The sequence below is a fragment of the Microtus pennsylvanicus genome, chromosome 20 (assembly GCF_037038515.1).
Source record: "Microtus pennsylvanicus isolate mMicPen1 chromosome 20, mMicPen1.hap1, whole genome shotgun sequence".
NCBI lineage: Eukaryota > Metazoa > Chordata > Mammalia > Rodentia > Cricetidae > Microtus > Microtus pennsylvanicus.
In genome coordinates, this window is record NC_134598.1 from 967,578 (window position 1) to 985,403 (window position 17,826).

The 17,826-nt window shown below is 42.3% G+C and overlaps 1 protein-coding gene across 2 annotated transcripts in view; it reads left to right on the forward strand.

The window, feature by feature from the left end:
- Msrb3 (methionine sulfoxide reductase B3) overlaps positions 1-17,826 on the forward strand; it is a 123,373-nt gene that overhangs the window by 18,877 nt on the left and 86,670 nt on the right. The window contains exon 2 of one of the 2 annotated variants that reach the window (XM_075954099.1): positions 7,746-7,871. The exons of the other annotated variant lie outside the window; for it this stretch is intronic. Coding sequence (XP_075810214.1) covers positions 7,746-7,871 — 126 coding nt within the window. The remainder of the gene's footprint in view (positions 1-7,745; positions 7,872-17,826) is intronic. 2 annotated transcript variants of the gene reach the window in all.

A 17,826-nucleotide genomic window follows, 5' to 3' on the forward strand; every position in this document is an offset into this window, starting at 1 on the left:
AGAGAGAGAGAGAGAGAGAGAGAGAGAGAGAAAGAGAGAGAGGGAGGGAGAGAGACACGCTGTGTCTAGCTTGAGCATTGGAAAGTGACATTCTCTAGCAAGGCCACACATTCTAATGTGCCACACCCTTGTGACCAAGCATTCAAACCTACGAGTTAATGGGAGCTATTCTTATTCAAACAACCACATTACCATATACTTTATATACTTTATATCTTAATTTTGTCAACCTTAAATTAATGATATTTTGACTTATTATCATAACTATCATTAGGTATCATTCATAGCTTAGAGTACCATCCTTGAGCTGATATTTATTTAACAAGGAAAGATACATTTATTTTGTTTCCTAAGCCTAATGGAATTCGATAAAAAACTGTCATATCCTTTGCAAAAACATTTGATTACAAAGAAAATTATCAAAGGGCATAATAAGGAGGTTGGGATATTGTTACTGATTAATCTGATTGTAAGTCATAATGTATTTTGGATATATAAAAAGTCACCACCATTCTGTGCTGAAGAGGGGCCTAGGACAATGGAATTTACTGGCATTTTGATGAGAAATTACTATCAGTCACAAGGTTATTAGTGCTGAGAATGCAAGACTTCAAGTGCTGGGGGTAATTCTCAGGGTCATGTGGAAAATTCTCTTTCGGTCCTTGAAAACTTTATCTTTGAGTGACAGTCACATTGCAGCTCTAGCTTATAGCTTCTGTTGGAGCTGATAAGGGCTGTTCAGCTCTTTGATTTTTGCATGCATGAAGTTGGATCACTCAGAATTGACTGAAACAATCAACTGCAAAATTTGAAGTTTCATTTTTTGTTAAAGATGAGTTTTTTTTTTTGAAAATCACTAAAGCATAATTCTTGAAGTGGAAAAATCATCCATATGAAGTTAAGTATTAATTACCCTGTCTTTCCATATCCTAAACTAAGTTAACTAAATTCTGTAACTCATAACTCACTCGTCTTTCTCCTCTCCTTCCTTCTCTCCCTTCCCTTCCTCCTCTTTGTTTTCCTTCTGGAAAGTACAGTTCATTGCACTGTGCTATATAGTGTTATAAATGTTGCATTTAACTCAAGCTTTAATGAAAAACAATTATTATCCATATTTTGCAGGTAAGGAAGCTAACGAGCTATAGGGATCTCCAGGAAAGGGAAGGTTTTAGGAGGAACTGAACAGTTGGTTGTAATCAGGACAATATTTATTCGACTGGTATATGCTGGCTGCTTCTGGGAACTTTGCATCAAGTGAGGCACTAGAAATAGTGGAGGCTGAGCTGGGGAGTGTGGTATGTGCCGGAGGATGTTGAGGGCTGAAGTTCTGCAAAAGTAATGACTCTGCTCGGTCTCGGAGGAGGAGTAGAGAGACTGGCGGCACTACTTCTCTCTGGAGGAGGTGACGGGGCTTGGAGCATACTGAGCGGTGTCTGAGCATGGGTGAAGCAAACCCTGTGCCGTGTCAGCGGGGCAGATGTGAAGGGGATCAAAAGTCCAGGACTAGCCGCAGGCTGCTTGTTCTCCATTCTAGGTGAGAGGTAGAAAGTCAAGGATGCATTTTAGAATGAAATGGTAATACAGTTGCATCAATTAGTGTTGCGTGGATAGTGGTCATTGAAGTAGAATCAAGATGTGAGTTTGTGGTTTTAGTGATGGTAGATGGAAATACCTTGGAACAAAGAATAATCCATTAGCGAAGAAAGAAATGAACTAAGGATTTTTTTTTTTTTTGAGACAGGATCTTACCCTATAGACCAGGCTGGCCTGGCACCCGTTATGTAGACCAGGCTGGCCTGGTACTCTTTGTGTAGCCTGGACTGGCCTTGCACTCAAAGTAATCCTCCTGTTTCAGTAATCCTCACAAATTTGAGGCTACATAGTGAGACCTTGACTCAGAAAAGGTGCCAATCACAGATAGACACGAATACTGTAACTTCTACCCCAGGCCTAGAATTACAGTACCAGTTCAGCCATCATCAGGAGGGGGTTTTCTTTAGACGAAATGGTCGTTTGGATCACTGTTTGGGTTTCAAACATAAATTTCGTTTTTATGAAAAAACCTGCCAATGATTCTTAGTACAAGGGTACTAAGCAATAACCCTCCAGCTTTACCTGTCTCTGTCTCATTCCTCTGAAGCAGAGTTTTAAATCATTATTTCTTTGATGCTTGCTGTCATAATTTTGCTATAGTTGTAGCAGCATATGTTGATTTTTCAAACTTGGATAATATTGAGACCTCCTCCGCTGCTTCTTTATGTGTCTACCATTGTTGGCAGTCTATTGTAATCTCTCTGCTCGCTTTTCAGCGTTTGTGTGTTCACTCCTCGCTGGGCTCTTGAGAAGCCCCAGGCCAGGCTGTGGTGGAGAGACAGATGCAGCAGGGTGACTTAGACCAGCGCTAGTTTCCTGTCAGGTACTAGGTCAAACTTGGCACCCGTCTCTCTCCTGGCCTCTTAGTGTTGCCTCCTTCATCACGGAGCTCCTGTTTGGGGCTCACCAATGCTCATCAACTGTTACCATGTCCCGGGAGGGAAGAAGCAATGGAAAGCCAGTGACTCCGTCTTTAGAGTTTGTCTGCAAGATCACATTTCCCTTTCTGCAGTCTAGTCTCATGTTCCGACCTGGCTAGGGAGGCCAAGACATATGGCTGCGTGTCTGGCTAACGTTCCAGGGGCTTCTGCTGTGACCTGCAGCAGGAAGGGGGGTTTCCAGTGAGTGGTGTCCTCTCTGTGCTGTGTGGGATGAAGATCCTCATACTCACCGCTTCTTCTCATTTTCCTTCTGGTTCTCTTTGCTATTGTATCCTTTTTGTTTTGATGTGCGAAGCTGCTGGTGTTTGCAGTGCATTCAGAAACAGCAAAATACCTGTCCACAGGTTATTTTTTAAAGCTTATATTGTTATGACATTGTAGTGTGTGTGTGCGTGTGTGTGTGTATTTGCTTACTTTTAGTTTAAGAAAAGTGAGCCATTGCTGTGATTGTTTTTCCTTAGGTCTGAAGTAACTATCTCTGGGACACTAGAAGATACACACACACACACACACGGCAAATAGATTGTTTTTTCTTATTTATCGATTGATTAGAATGAGATCATTGTATTTATATGGACTTGTGTGCAGACTCCGATTCTCTGAATCAGCTCAATGCAGCTGAAGCTGCAATAGGTGGTTAGTGCCCAGGAGCAGCCAGTCTCTTTAGGATAGAGGATTTCATTCGTTTTTCACCACTGAGTGACCAGCTTGCTCCTTGAAGGGTTAGATTAGTTTTAACTCAGTGTGGTCAGCCTGAACAACATCCATCTGGTCTTCAGTGTGTTCCTGTAAAAGGAGAGTCCTCTCTTCCAACCGAAGCAAGAGTTCCTTTGTGATATTTAGTAACAGAGGGATGACCAATGGGAGAGCCCCTATGGGCTTTCCATGTTGCTCCCCTGTCCTTGGCATCGACTTCTCATCTTTTTAGACTATGTCTCCTGAAATAAGTACAGTAATATCTGGAGCACCAGAATTCATACTTTTGAGGGTTAAAAGCATATATTTAGCATTTTAAATTATGTGTATGTGGGTAGGTGCGCACCAGTGTAGGTGCTCATGGAGGCTGGGGTATCTGATTGCCACAGAGGAAGTTGGGATCTGACTGTTGGGAACTAAACTCTAGAAGAGCAATACACTCCTTTTCTTAACTGCTGGGCTATCGCTCCAGCCCCAAGGCATTTTAAATAGATATTAAAATAAATTTTTTTCTGGCTCCATCACTTGCTGCCATGAACTTTAGCTCTTTCTGGAACAGCCAGTCACAAACACCAGCGGCTGGAGATGCTGACGGCTTCGTTCTTGTTTGTACTGCATGCTCATGGTGGGCCGGATGGACGGGCTGCTGCTTGCTTCTTATTCCAGATCGTGGCTAGCAGAGTCGCCCTCATCTAATTAGAGAGCTCGGCTGGGTTTTGTTTGGGAAGAAAAACAAGCTCGGCAGGGTTTCACACCAACAGTTAAGAGGCCCGGAAGTGGCACTGTTTTCATTTTCGCTGGAGCTGTCACAGGGTTTCCCTCCGCCACAAGGGGGCGGGAGCAGGAACCGCATGCCTGTCCTGGGAAATGGAGAGCCAGAAAGAGCAAGTGAATGGCAGTCAGGGAAACTACTTCAGCGAATCACACTCGCGTTCGGGCACTTGAATCCGATTATCATGGGTCCTCACGTGGAATGTGTACACGCAGATACTGAAAGCATGCTAAGTAAAACAGGCGGTAAAACTACGGAAGCCCCTGTAAACAAACGCACGCGGTGCAAACACAGGTTGATGTTACTGCCATCTGGAAGCCCGTAGAAAACAGCATTGGGTGCTTTGAGCCAGGTTAGCCCTAGAGCCTCCTAGCTCCCTATCAAGAATTGGTGGGTGAAGTTACAAGCTTCTGGAAGGTGGAGACTGGGTAAGGAAGGGAGAGGTTCCATAAGGAAGAGAGTAAGCACGTCAGAAACCCAGAGGAAGCCGAAGGCCTGGACTGGGAGCGTGATTACTTTGGGAACCAGAAAGAAAGAGCATTGAGATCGAGACACAATTTCTGCAAAGGGAGGAAGAAAACAATAACCAGAAAATTAAGGGAGATCAGCCCTACATGATGCGTCCAGGAAATTCTGCTCATTAGTTCTGTGGGGTCTGTAGTATGAACTTAGTGGGGGCCGACGTCATAAGCTCTGTGTTTACAGAGGAGACTTGCAAAACTCTGAGTAAAGCCCCTCCCTGAAATGTAACCAGTGAGGGTTTAGTATGAACTCCAGGGCTAGAAATGGAAAACCCAAAACTTTCCTCCATAAGAAAACCCTGAAAAGAAGCGATTAAAACAGGAGGGCTAAACCCGGTGCAGTGCTTTTCACGAGTCTCCCTCTTGTAGGAGCTGCAGCAGTTGTACACATGTAACGGATTTTAGTTCCTCTAAGCACTGTCAGAATACTGGAAATGAGGGCCCTGACCATTGAGTCTTCTGCTCAGTATGTGTTGGGAAGTGGGAAGGCTCTTCTCCCTGCCCTTAAGAGCTGCTTGATCTAGAAGAGGAGAGGATGAAAACAGACCAGGACCACGACGAGAATGTGGGAGAGGTGAGCGTGTGGCAGGTGACCCAGTAGCACTGGGAAAGCTGAGCTGTGACCAGTGGCTGCTAGGCGTGGCAGCAGAGAGTAGTGACTTGCAGCCAGGACCTGGAGGTGGTGGGAAACACTGGACTTGTTTTGGGGGACACAATAAACAGCTGATCCGGCGGGACTATCGCCCGGGGTAGGATGGGGTGAGGAAGGGAAAAGAAGCTGTGGGGTTGGAGAGATGGGGAATATTTGCGAGGTGATGAGTGCTGGTGAAAACCTTATTTTCAAGACTTTCTCCTAACTCATGCAATATTAAATATGGCAATGACTTGACATGTTTAAATAATATTATCAGCTTACTTTTTCTGAACATGTATCATATGCCAGGGCTTGTTAGAGGTACTTTTAGCTAATTTATTTAGTGGTTATTTTAGAGTCAAGGAATCCAAGATGCTGAGAAGAGAAGTCACTTGTCCCAGGTTACACAGTGGTCACGTTCCTGCCAGGGTGCTAGCCAGGGGGTCGAGCTGCATAGCTCACATAAACCAGAGTGACACGCAGCTCTCTGAAAACGGAGTATAGATTGTGTATCTGTTGTCAGCAAATGGTTTCTTTCACTGCAAGTGTAAAACACACGCTGTCTCTCTATTCAGCACAAAAATATTGTTCCCATGCTCTAGAGGAAACTTGTTTCTGACTTCATGCATGAGAGGCATATTTCCTGGGGTTCTTTGGTTTGACAGAAGTAGGAGTTGTGGGTTTGAGACACAGGTGGCGTTCTGCAGAATCGCTTTCCAACCTATGGCTCAGAAACATATTCGCAGACACTGTACTGTTCACAAGCATTCTCTTAGTTTGTTGGCTTTTTCTAACGTTCTTGTGAGCATTCATAAAATTAAGGTCATACCAGCTTCCAACCTGTGGAGTCGTTACTGGAGAGATCCCCAAGTGAGTCGTACCATGGCGGGTTGTCGTTCTTCATTCTGCAGCATGAAAGGGCCAGGTAGCTCCTGCAGTAGTTCTGCCAGGAGCGTCACTTACTAGTGTAGCCCTTCCAGGGTCAACTGGAAAACCACAAAGCCAAACAACCCCCAGACTGGGCAAAGCCAACTCGCCACTAGATGGCGCTCTCACATTTGGGTAGGAGAAAGGCAGCGGGGGAGGGCTGTTAACTTGCAATCCCCTTGAGCCCCCGATGTTTGCAGTCCTTGGCTTTTAATTGTAGAAGGCATCTTTGTTCTTTGCCTGACCTGCAGAGTGACGTCACTGCCTTTCTTCCTGTGTGCTGGCTTTGACACAAGCCAGATGGCCACAGTGATCCGTGGGCGCCCAGGCTGCCTGGTACAGCGGTCGATGAAATAGAATAGGAAGACATTTTATGGTCAGCTGTGGGAGCGCAGCTAGGCCGCAGCTTTGCTAAGTAATTACATTTACCGCACATACTTTGTTCCTCATGGGGAAGGGTCTCATGGAAAAAAACTCCATTTTTATTTATGGCGTTGTGAGGTATAGACCTTTGATCTTTTATTAGCCGGTAGTCTGTTCCAAAGGCATGCACTCTTTTGCCCGCCCTGCAGTCGCTCGTGAAAACGACATGTTTATTTATGTCTAACGGCTCTCTCAGGCTGCGTACTGTGATTCTTACCCTCCCTCTCTGTCCAAGTTGCCTCCAGTTAGGAACACAAAAATGTTTTAGTTCTGTAGAGAGTTTCGTTTGTGGAAGTCAGAGTTCAGGCATGTTAATACAAGAATTTCCGTCAGATATAGTCCAGAGCGATTTGGTCAAATATATTACTGTTTATTATGTGTTTGCTCTTCAAGGGGGTCACAAGAGTACAGGAAAAGACTTTTATTTTGGGGTGAGGAATGGAGGTGGTCGTGGTCAGGAAATGAGCAAGATATTAATTTTATTCCATTTTTGGACATTTGGCAGTTACAGTTACTTAACGTGGTAATTTAAAATAAAACACCAGAAATTGATAACCACCGAGTGTCCTCCACTTTCATTTGAAGTTAATCTTCGCCAGTTGCAACAGTGCAGGAGATGTTTACGAAAACCCTGCGAGCTGAACTTTTGTCTGAAGTTTAACATCAGATGGTTTTGAGATTCTTCTACATTTCCAGAGACCTTAGTAAAGTAGTTTTTACTCCTTTCAGTGTTGGGTCATGAGTGCTACTCACAGAATTTTATTTAGAAAGCGTAAATCTTGCAACCAGATGGAAGTACATGCTCCGTATGCTTTACTCAGATATAATGGCTGTGGAGTGAAGCCTCTCAGTTGTCCTTAGGGTTTTTATTTTTTTAATCTTAAAATATGGGTTTCTGCATCTAATGAAGGCTGTGTGTAAGGATAGAATACGGCTCTGTCTTCAGATGAGTGTTTCCTCGCTCTTTCCAAACTGTGTTTGTTTGTGTCTTTGAGCTTTGAGCCTCATTTTCCCCTCACAGATGTCCTGGGCATAAAACCTGCCTCCTCAGCGTACCGCGGGAATTAAAGGTGGTGGTGAGAGTCAGCTTGGCACCCGAACCTAGCCGTGGGCAGTTGGTTAGCACTGCATACGCTCAGCTGTAAACCAAAAGCCTGTAGTTGTTTAATGAATGTGCCTAACGTTTGTGATGTTTTAATTCGTTGTTTCTTGTTTTCTTTTTCTTTTCTCCTACTCAGCTTTTGCCCCTGGTTTTGCGTCTCGGTTTGTTGCTGAAGATATCACAGTGATGTCTGCATTCAACCTGCTGCATTTGGTGACAAAGAGCCAGCCAGTGGCCCTGCGAGCCTGTGGGCTTCCCTCAGGTTGCTGCTTGTTGTACTCTGCATAGTCGGGCACTGGGCAGAGCGGGGGTTTCTGCTGTAGGAACTGCTGCACCATCACGCTGTACTAAATGTCATCTCTTTTATTTGGATGCTGATGGGAAGATGGAAATTGGCTATAAATTATCACTCTGAATAGCACTCATTCCCACGGTCTTCTCAGTAAAGACACATGGCCACTTTCCTTGCCCAGCATACGCCCACCCATCACTAGTATCTCAGGGCATCTTCTTGTGCTCTAGTGCATGCACACACCTGCACACCACAGTGCAGGCTCCAGGAGAAACTGCCCCGACTCACACAAAGTAGGACATTCATCTTGTCAAAGCGAATACCATGCTTCTCACTCCACATGTGGCTGTTCCTATAGAAAAGAAAAAAAGCTAAAATGAACAACTTTAAGGTAATTGTGTTGCTTAGATTGTACTTAAGAAGATATTTTCTGTTTAACAAGAATCAAATAGACAGAACTAATACAGCATGTTTTAAACTGGTTCATAAATTAGAACCACTGTGCTTTTAAAAATGTGATTCCAAACATTGAAACCAGTGAAGCACAGAAGCTCAATATTCCACTGTGTGTCACTGTTTTAATTTTATCGTAAAATTCACAATGGTTAAGTGTTTTATTTCAATGAATATGATTATCAATACTATTTATACCTCCATCACTGTATATATCACTGTATATATCTCTTAATATGTTGGGTAGAGGATTTAGCTATGTTATTAATCATTTACTAAGTCTTAAATGCATGTCAGGCACTGTATTGAGCAGCGAGGATATGATGATAAAGATGGCTAAGCTGACTGGTTTTTGGTAAGGAGGAGACTGATAAAGCTGTATGGGGTCTTTTAACCACGCAAGGAAATGGCTGGATGGATGTGTCTGTGCCTTGAGTAGAGTAGGAGGCCAGAGCAGAGTGATCCTAGCTGTCTTCTGTAGGGAAACAAGTATTGGAAGGTAGGAAGGTCTCTGGAGTTTAACAGGACCACACAAGGGAGACGACGCTTGAGCTGAATCTCCATGGCCAGGAGTGGGGTTATTGGCACTACATGAAGTAGCAAGGGCAATGGGAGAAGTGAGAGAGGAAACCGAGGCACTTCGTGAGCGCTAGAACGACACGCTCTAGGGAGCCCAAGTTGACAGTGGCGTTTTATGGATGCCGTTGGTGGAGTATAGAGGAAGGCCAGGGCTGGCTTTTCCTACACTGCTGTGAGAGGGCTTGAGACAGCAACTTGATTTCAAGTGCCAGGTAAGGCATTTGTAAAAACTAGATTTTGTTATTTCTACATAACAGCTCATGCTCATCTCTGAATGCAGCTTAACGCCCACAGGTGTCCCCCAACCCCACACGATCACCTTTGACATCATTCTCCCTGCCCCCACCTATCCTGCCCTGACCTCATCTGGTGGAGTCGGTGAGGCTGCGCGGTGTCATCAGGGGCTGAGAGTTTCCAAATGTGCAGACGGGGTGGGCTATGGGCCATGCAGATGTGGAAGTGACCACTCACCCACGGCTTTATATCTGAGCCCGAGGGATATGAAGCCTCATCCGCGCAGTCCAATGCTCTCTGAGAGTTTTTATTGCTGTTGATATGTGCAGCAATCGGACTGCGAATGTGCAGAACCGTTTTCTCACTATGAATACTGCCTTGGGTGAAAGCCTGCCGCATAGTTCTGTGCGCTGGGTCTTCTGTCCACTGAAGGCTAAGTGTTTACAGAAGTAGCTTATGAAGAGCAGTGTATTCCTCAAAGTATAACAGGCCAGGAAAGTGTTTCCTAACGAAGCTGTTGAATTGAAATACAAACAGCTTTAACTTTTGATAACAATTCATAGATTAATTCAACAAAACTGCTAAGGACCAAACCATGCCAGTACAGTGCTCAGTCAGCAAGCAATTCTCGATTCAGACTCAGTGGGGTTGGAATCCGGCTTTGACTCTTACTATCTAGCTGTCTGAGCTCCCTTATTTCCAAAATAAAGATAATCTTAGGTTTCACCCGAAATGGTTTCTGTGAGAGTTAAATGAATTAGCATATAAAAACCTCAGGTACTGCATGGCATAGATGTTTTCACTAGGTTTATTATAAAAATCCACATGTTTATATCCATTTGGATTTATATTTTTTCATGAAAATAGACCTTTAAAAATTTAAATATATATAATTTTCCATTTAATTGTTTTTACTTTAATGGGAACCACAAATACGTGCTGTTTGAGAACTAACCACCTCAATCTATTATCTTTTAAACTTGATTTATTTATATTTGTGCATGTATGGATGTGCCGCTGTGCACCTGTGGAGGTCAGGTGACAACTGTGGGCTCCTGGGGACTGAACTCGGGGTGCCAGGCTTGGCTGCATGTGCTTTACGTACTGGGCCATCTTGCCAGCCCCTCTTCATTATATCTAAACCTCATCTCTTCACTTTGTGTATATGTTGTCCTGTAACAGAATTCAAGTTCTGTAAATACACTTTTATTCTCACCACCCAGTATTGACAAAAGCCCAGAGAAACTCTCTATCTTTCTTCTCAGACATCCACAGATGTATTTTACTGGCAAAGGATTTGGTTAGACTATTCCTTAATTCCCTAATTTTCAAGGGTCATTAGTGTTTGAAGTGTATAATGAATTTATTGGCTATTTTAGCGATATGGAGATGCTGAAGAAGTTGTCAGATTTAACAGCAATGATACAGACTACTTGAACTTTCAAATTTAAGAATATGATTGAGAGGAAAACTCCAGCTTTTATCACTTGGTACAAAGAGGGAAAGAGAGCAAGATGGGAGGCACAGGGAACTCAAATGAAAGTGTCATTTCTTGCTTTAAATCGCTGTTCTTTGGCCCAAACCCATTACAAGAGAAACGTCTGTAAATCAAAAAGGTTTTGGTTTCTTACCTCCACTAATTTTGAATATTGAATAATGATTTGATATTAAATAACAAATTAATTTTGAATAATGGTTAAATATTGAATTATGCATTGATTTTTTTGAATAATAATTCAGTGTGAAATAACTCTAGAACTAAGAACAAACTAATTGGAACAGGCTCCTAAAGTTGGTTGTCCGGAGCTGATCTGGGTGAAGGCTGTATCTCAGAAATGACTTACCATCTTCAGCTCCGGCATGCCTGTCTTCTTATTTTTTCATAAAGCATGATTTTAACTTAGCTCTTATTAAGTGCATCTGAGTTACGGTTCACTCGTGTTTGTCATCAAAGGTGATTTTTCTCACGCGGGATTCCCTGGTGATTCCCTACAACAGTTTCCTGTAAGTATTCCAAAGCAGAAGCTCCGAGGTGCTCTGCTCTTAGCTGGTGTGACCTCGAGCACACCGTGAGCCTGCCTGGACTCGTTCTCCTCCTCCCCTTTACTGCCAAGAGGAAGAGCTAGATCACCTGCTCTAGATCACCTGCTCTAGATCACCTGCTCTAGATCACCTGCTCTACGTGTTTGTTTTCTTAGCTACACTTTCAACTTTCAGCTTGAGGTGAATTAAACCTTAAAACTCCCTATGAATTACTAACGGTCCAGACTTAGAGAAAAGTCTTCTGGGTGGCACTGAGCATTGGAGTCCTTGGCCACTGATCCTAGGAGGAGCCGGCAGCAGAATTTCATACGTAGTTTCAATACCAGAGAAAAGTTAGGTAGTGTGTGGTAGCCCAGACCAGTTATCAGGGTAGTTTTAGCGCCTGTCTAGAAAGGCCTAGTTACAGATAGTCACACTTTAATACCATGTACACAGTATGCAGTTGTGGCTTTTACTTCCTAACACACCTCCACATGACTATTGGGTTGTTAATGAAGATGATAAGATGATAGATCACGGTACGCTAGTGAATACATTAGACCTCCCAGAGACACATTCTGAAAATGTGTCCTCTCTGTGAGCAGAGCTCCATGAGTCAGGGCTGTGACTCCTAAACATGACACAGCGTCTGGCGTCTAGAAAGCATTGCTTAAATGAATAATAACCATCTGGAAGTTTATATGTGTATGAGGTCAGGACTCTAGCAGAGAGTAAAGACGCATTTGAGATTAGCTCATGGGGGAGATTAGAAGGACAGGGAAGCTTATGTGCTTCCAGATTCGTTCTCAGGAAGCAGCTTGTTCTCCTTTGATTGGGTCTTTACAGTATAGGGGGGTCTCAGATAGAGAGTGCACTGTTTTCAGTTATATAACGAAAATGACAACACACATAAACTACACAAATGCATAACCACAACATATATGATATATAATCTGTAATTTCTTTGCCCTTCTCTCTAAAATAATTGAGTTTGTTGGAATAGGAACTGTTTGAAGTGAAGAAGCATATCTTATGCATACTATCAGAATGAAGAACTCTGGTTCATTTGATTGCTCTGAGGAGCAAATTAGCATGTATGGGCTTTAATTCATACATTTTAAACAAAATTTCCCACAAATGTGCGTAACAGCATCTCTAAGCAAAAAGCACCATTTTCTGTTAACACTGCTGGTAGTTCGTTAGTAGCAACAGATGTTATATCTACTTTAAGAACAACCGGCTTGCCCACTGGGACAGGTACATTTTCTGTTAGTGTTGAAAACTCTGTAAGACATGTAGACCCTGTGACCTTTGTCTGTGAACACAGTGTTGTGGTTCTGAGTTTTCTATTGTTCGGCCTTCTGAAGCTCCTCAGGGAGTGAGTGGGCTGTGAGCCTCTTCTCTGACAATCATGGAACCATATCACATTTGAAATGGACCAGGACGAAGTGGCCCGTGTTTCTCTACTGGTGTCTTGTGTGTTCACTATTTTAACACATTCATCTTGCCTACCTTTAATTAACATTTTTAAAGACTGTCTGTCTGTCTTTTTTTGTGTGTGCACCGTGTGTGTGTGTGTGTGTGTGTAGTTCTGCAGACTTGATGCAGGCTTGTACCTGCTGTGAGTGTGCATCCTGTGTGTGTGTGTGCAGTTCTGCAGAGTTGATGCAGGCCCATGCGTGCTGTGAGTGTGCATCCTGTGTGTGTGTGCAGCTCAGCAGCCTTGATGCAGGATAACACATGCTATGCAGCCCACAGGCCAGGAGGTTCTTATCTTATTTTATTTTTTTTAAGAGAAATAACTTTAAGAACCGACACAAATTTCGCTATAGTTTACAAAAGCCTTTGAAACCGATGGATTGAATGGTGCGCACACTGTCCAGTAGGTGGCACTAGTCTTCCATTCCTGCGCAGCTTGTGCAGCCTAGCCTTAAACTCATAGGTGCATCGTAAAAATGTGAAAGAATGTAAGAATATCCAGTTAAGAACATATGGATTTGCAAACCAGACTTGTCCCCGCCTCTATTGTGTTCCGACAGTGTATGTCGAGTGAAAGCCCCTTCCGTTTTCAGAAGGACCCCGACTCCCTCTGCTTGGACATTTCTTGGAAATGTCTTTCATATGTAGACTTCCTGCAAACTAAAACAAGTTTTCATAAATTAACCTATCTTGTACCAAATAGCTGCTTTCTCAGTAATTTATAGCTTTATATGCAGCTAAGTTTTCTGCAGCAGACCACCCAAGAATTAAAGAAAATTATACATTTTGTTTTGCCACGGTGTGGATTTCTATAGAATCTTGAAATGTTATTAGTTAGTCATGTTGAATGTGAGGCATTGATCAGTTTTTGCATGAATGAAATATTTTAGGAAACTAGAAAAAATTATATTTTAAATGTTGATTAATGAGTACTCTGATACAGATTTATGCTTTAAAAGCAAAATATTTTAGTAGCTTTATAATAAAGTGTGAGTACTGAAAAGTTGGTATGTGGTATGAGTTTTAAAAATTACTTGTAGAGAGTACATATTTCATCCAGGCTGATTTGTCACAGAACGACATGTCTGTGTAAATGTAAGGTGTTGGGCATATGACTTATTAAATGTTTGTTAAATTTTTGTTAAATGGCAAATAAATTAGTAATTGTAAAATACACAGCACAGTAAAACAATCAAGACAGGCATGAACAAAATCTTAGATGCTTCTCAGGTTTTGGAGGCAAATTAAGTATAACCATGACTGTAAAGAAGATAAAACGTCAACAATTCTGCAGGACGAGATAATCAGGCCAGCACGAAGTTGAAGATATCGCATAGATACGTCTCCATATCTAAACATGCTCACGGGAACATTACAAAAACATCAGAGAAGGGGTTGCTAAAATGACTGGCCTCTTACCCTCCACAGACGTGCATAGTGAAGGACTGGGCCCGAGGTTACTCTGTAAAGTTCCCATCTACTTAACACTGATCATACCTGGTAATTTGTATTATCTGTCTTTTCCAGTACATAGTTTAAACTGACACAATTAGAGAAGATCAAATTTCCATGGTTGTTTTTGCTAGATATATTTTAATTTAAAGTTATTTAAACTAGATTATTGAGATGCAGTGATAAATTATATTTAAATATTTTGTTGCTCTGAATTTGAAAGCAAATTTATTGGAAAATTTAATATTTGTTCAAAAGTCCTTAATTTTCCCCTTTATTTGCATTCAATATGTACACAGTTGTATCAATTACTTTAAAAAATGTTACAAAAGTATTTATCAGATTTTTAATGGCTTAGTAAGTTATATATTTATACACTTAAACTTATTAACTTTTATGACAAACACTTCCTTTAGCACTACTTGTGATTATTTTATTCAACCATGTGTTTGCAGAGAACGGCATATTATTTTAAATTAATAGATTATTTGGATTTTAAGCAAGCCAAGAAAATCTACACTTGTAAATATTTCTACAATTTTTATTTTGTAGGGTTTTATTTTATTGCCAAAAATACATATTGCTTCAGAATGATTCATTCCATTTGATTAATTTTTAATATATCGTGTGTGATTTTAGATAATTCTCTTTATTATTGGTACTGAGGTACTGAGGAGGAACAGTTTGTCCCTTACTGCATTGTTTTATTACCAATTTGCCATTGGCCCCCAGAAGTTTCCTTTTATACTTTATATTCCAGTTTTCATCTCTAAACTGAGAATTATGGAACGGTTTTATTATTATTAGAATTCTGAAGTGTCATATTAGCTGGGACTTTCCTCAATTCCTTGCTGTCAAGGAGAGGAAAGAGGAGGAAATAAAAACCTATCGAGAAAACCTCCATATTCGTCCGGGGACGGGGATGGGCTGGCCAGGCAAACGCATTTCCTATTGCAGAAAATTCTTGGACCCTGCAAAGTGCTGGAAAGGCTGAGACTTTGGCCTGTGATAGTGACTTTCCATTTGCACTAACAGGCATGTCTGTTAAGTGATGGGCACTCGCTACGCACTTGTGCCCTGGGTGAATGAGTGTCAGTGAACAAGTCACATTGTCTGACACACCAAAGCGGTGCCACACTGAGCGACAAGATCCCTGTTCTTGCAGAAGGGACATTCTGATTTTTCTTTTCTTAAAAAAATGTCCACTTAGGGTGCATGCTTTATTGACTATGGGATGAAAAGAATTATATTAGTGATGCTTTTCTGAGTCTGCATAGACACCTCCTCTCTGTTCAACTTTTCTGAGTCTGCATAGACACCTCCTCTCTGTTCAACTCTGGAGGCAGGAACAGGCTGATAATGCCCAGCAGCCTTCTGCAGCATGTGGCGGGGGGCTTCCGAGGACTGGCTTTCACACAGAGCAGTAAGGACCGTGTGGGATTAGGTAGCTGTAGTTAGTGCGGTGTTGTGCTGAGGCAGAGGATGTGCCCTGGGAGCTGAGTCAGTGCTGGCTGGCAGGAAGCATAGGCTTGGGAGAAAATGAAGGCGTGGAGGAAAGCGGTAATCTCGGGGTCCTGGCTCATGGCAGGTAGGCGTGCGAGTACATCAGTCACCTCTTTGGGCACTCACTTCTCCTTGGGGCTTTTGTCTAGAAGTTCTTCATTTTCTACTTTATACTATGAGGAATGCTAGTTCTGTTATTTGCCCTGTAAACCAATCATCAGACAAAACTACATACTACTGTATTTTAGAAATTTGAATATAACAAAGGATGAAGCTGAGACACCACAGTGGTGGGGGCTGGAGATGACTCGAGCTGTTAGGAACACTGGCCGCTCTTGCGGAGGACTGGAGTTGGGGTCCCAGCACCCACATGGCAGCTCACAGCCATCTGTAACTCCACTTCAGGGGATCTGATGCCCCTTTCTGGCCTCTGCTGGTACCTCACACACGTGGTACAGAAACATACATCCAGGCAAAGCACCCATGTCCACGAAATAAAAAGAAATAAATCTTTGAGACAAATATTGTGATAAGAACACACCACAGTTTCTCTAGTGGACCATAGATGGTGTATCACACTTTAAACATACATCAGCGTAAGAAACTCAGAGCTGGACCGCATCGTGGAGTTTCCTAGCCTGATTCGGCCACGGAAACTTCTCTTTTTCACTCTCCCAGAGGAACAACAGGGTAGCTTTTTAAAATTTTTTTCCCTAAGAGTCAGTGTTTGATAAAATGCTTTCTGGGCCATCCTTAGATCAAGTGATCTTATAATCGTACACGGAGAGAATCCCTGAGTGCTAGTCACAGTGAGAAGATTTGAATGTGGGCCTTCAGAGGAACAGTAAAGGATTGAAGAGCTTCAAAGGGAAACATTTACTCTGCCATTAAACATAGTTTTTATCACACTTACTTAAACAAATGTTGCTGGATATTTGATTTTTTTTCTTTTTTTCTTTTTGGTTTTCTCTGTATAGCTTTGGTGCCTGTCTTTTCTGGAGTTGCTCTGTGAAAAAGAGCGGCTTTCCTTTTCCTCCAGAGTATCTTAGATTCTTCTGGGATAATCAGTCAGCTACTACTCACCGTGTGGAAGCTGCAGACCGGGCATTTGTCATTGGACTTGAATTTGTTGTGCCATAAATAAGTTTTGGAAACTGGAAAAAGCTGATCTTCAGACACTCTATTTTTTTTTCTAAGGAAGTGTACTCAAGGTTGTGTTGAAATAACATTCTGCACGATAGTCCAAGAGTGGGCTCCTTTCAGTGGGTGCTTACATTTTATCTCCTGAGCAGGCTATGACCCACAAAGGGAGCAGGAGGAAGGAGAGATGGATAGGGAGGATATGGTGTGTGTGTGTGTGTGTGTGTGTGTGTGTGTGTGGTGTGCACGCAAATCTTTTTGATTGCATGTGAAATGTAGAATTGAAATGAGCCTGTCTGGTTTTAATTTCTTTCTTTATGGGCTATGATGTTCAAGTGAAGACCCATGCTTAAAAAAAAAAAAATTAAAACCAGGGAACTCCGACTTCATCAGAAGTTTCTCATGCAATCAGATGGAATTGAAGTTAAGGGACTTTCTCTTCCACTGTTGTCACTAGATGATGGCAGTGGTTCAGAAATTCTTTCTTAGTCATACGCTGTGTGAGCCCAAAAATGCTTTCAGGACCAAGGCATGCTTTACATATTTTCCTAAACCCTGAACTTCACGGTCCACAGTAACGTGAATATCACTGCTCCCAGCGTTCGCTTTAAGTTTTGAGGAGTTGATAAAGTATTTTCTAGTTCTTTGGGGTATTTAACTGATGCTGGTGAGTTGACGGCTATCTGTGAGCTCAACAATTAAAAAGTTCCAATGCCTCAGTAAGTCTAGATATTCAAAAGGTGGTTTTGTCTCACACTCATTCAGCATTTTTAGTGATGGTTGCAATCGGGATGATTGAAAGGCTAAGAACCCCTTCATCATCTTCTCAAGAGAACCATGCAGCCACTTGAACAAGGCTTGGCTGTCATGGCGAGGATTTGCAGTCATCTTAATTCTCCTTACAGCTGACACTGGCCTCTGGCCGGACTTTTGCTCCTATCAGCATACAATAAGAAACACAAAATATTCTCACATTTCCCTCCTTGGTTTTAAAATTACTTCGTTTCTCAGATCCCAAAGTTCTGCCTTCTTGAATCTGAATCTCTACACCTTTTCCTGTTTG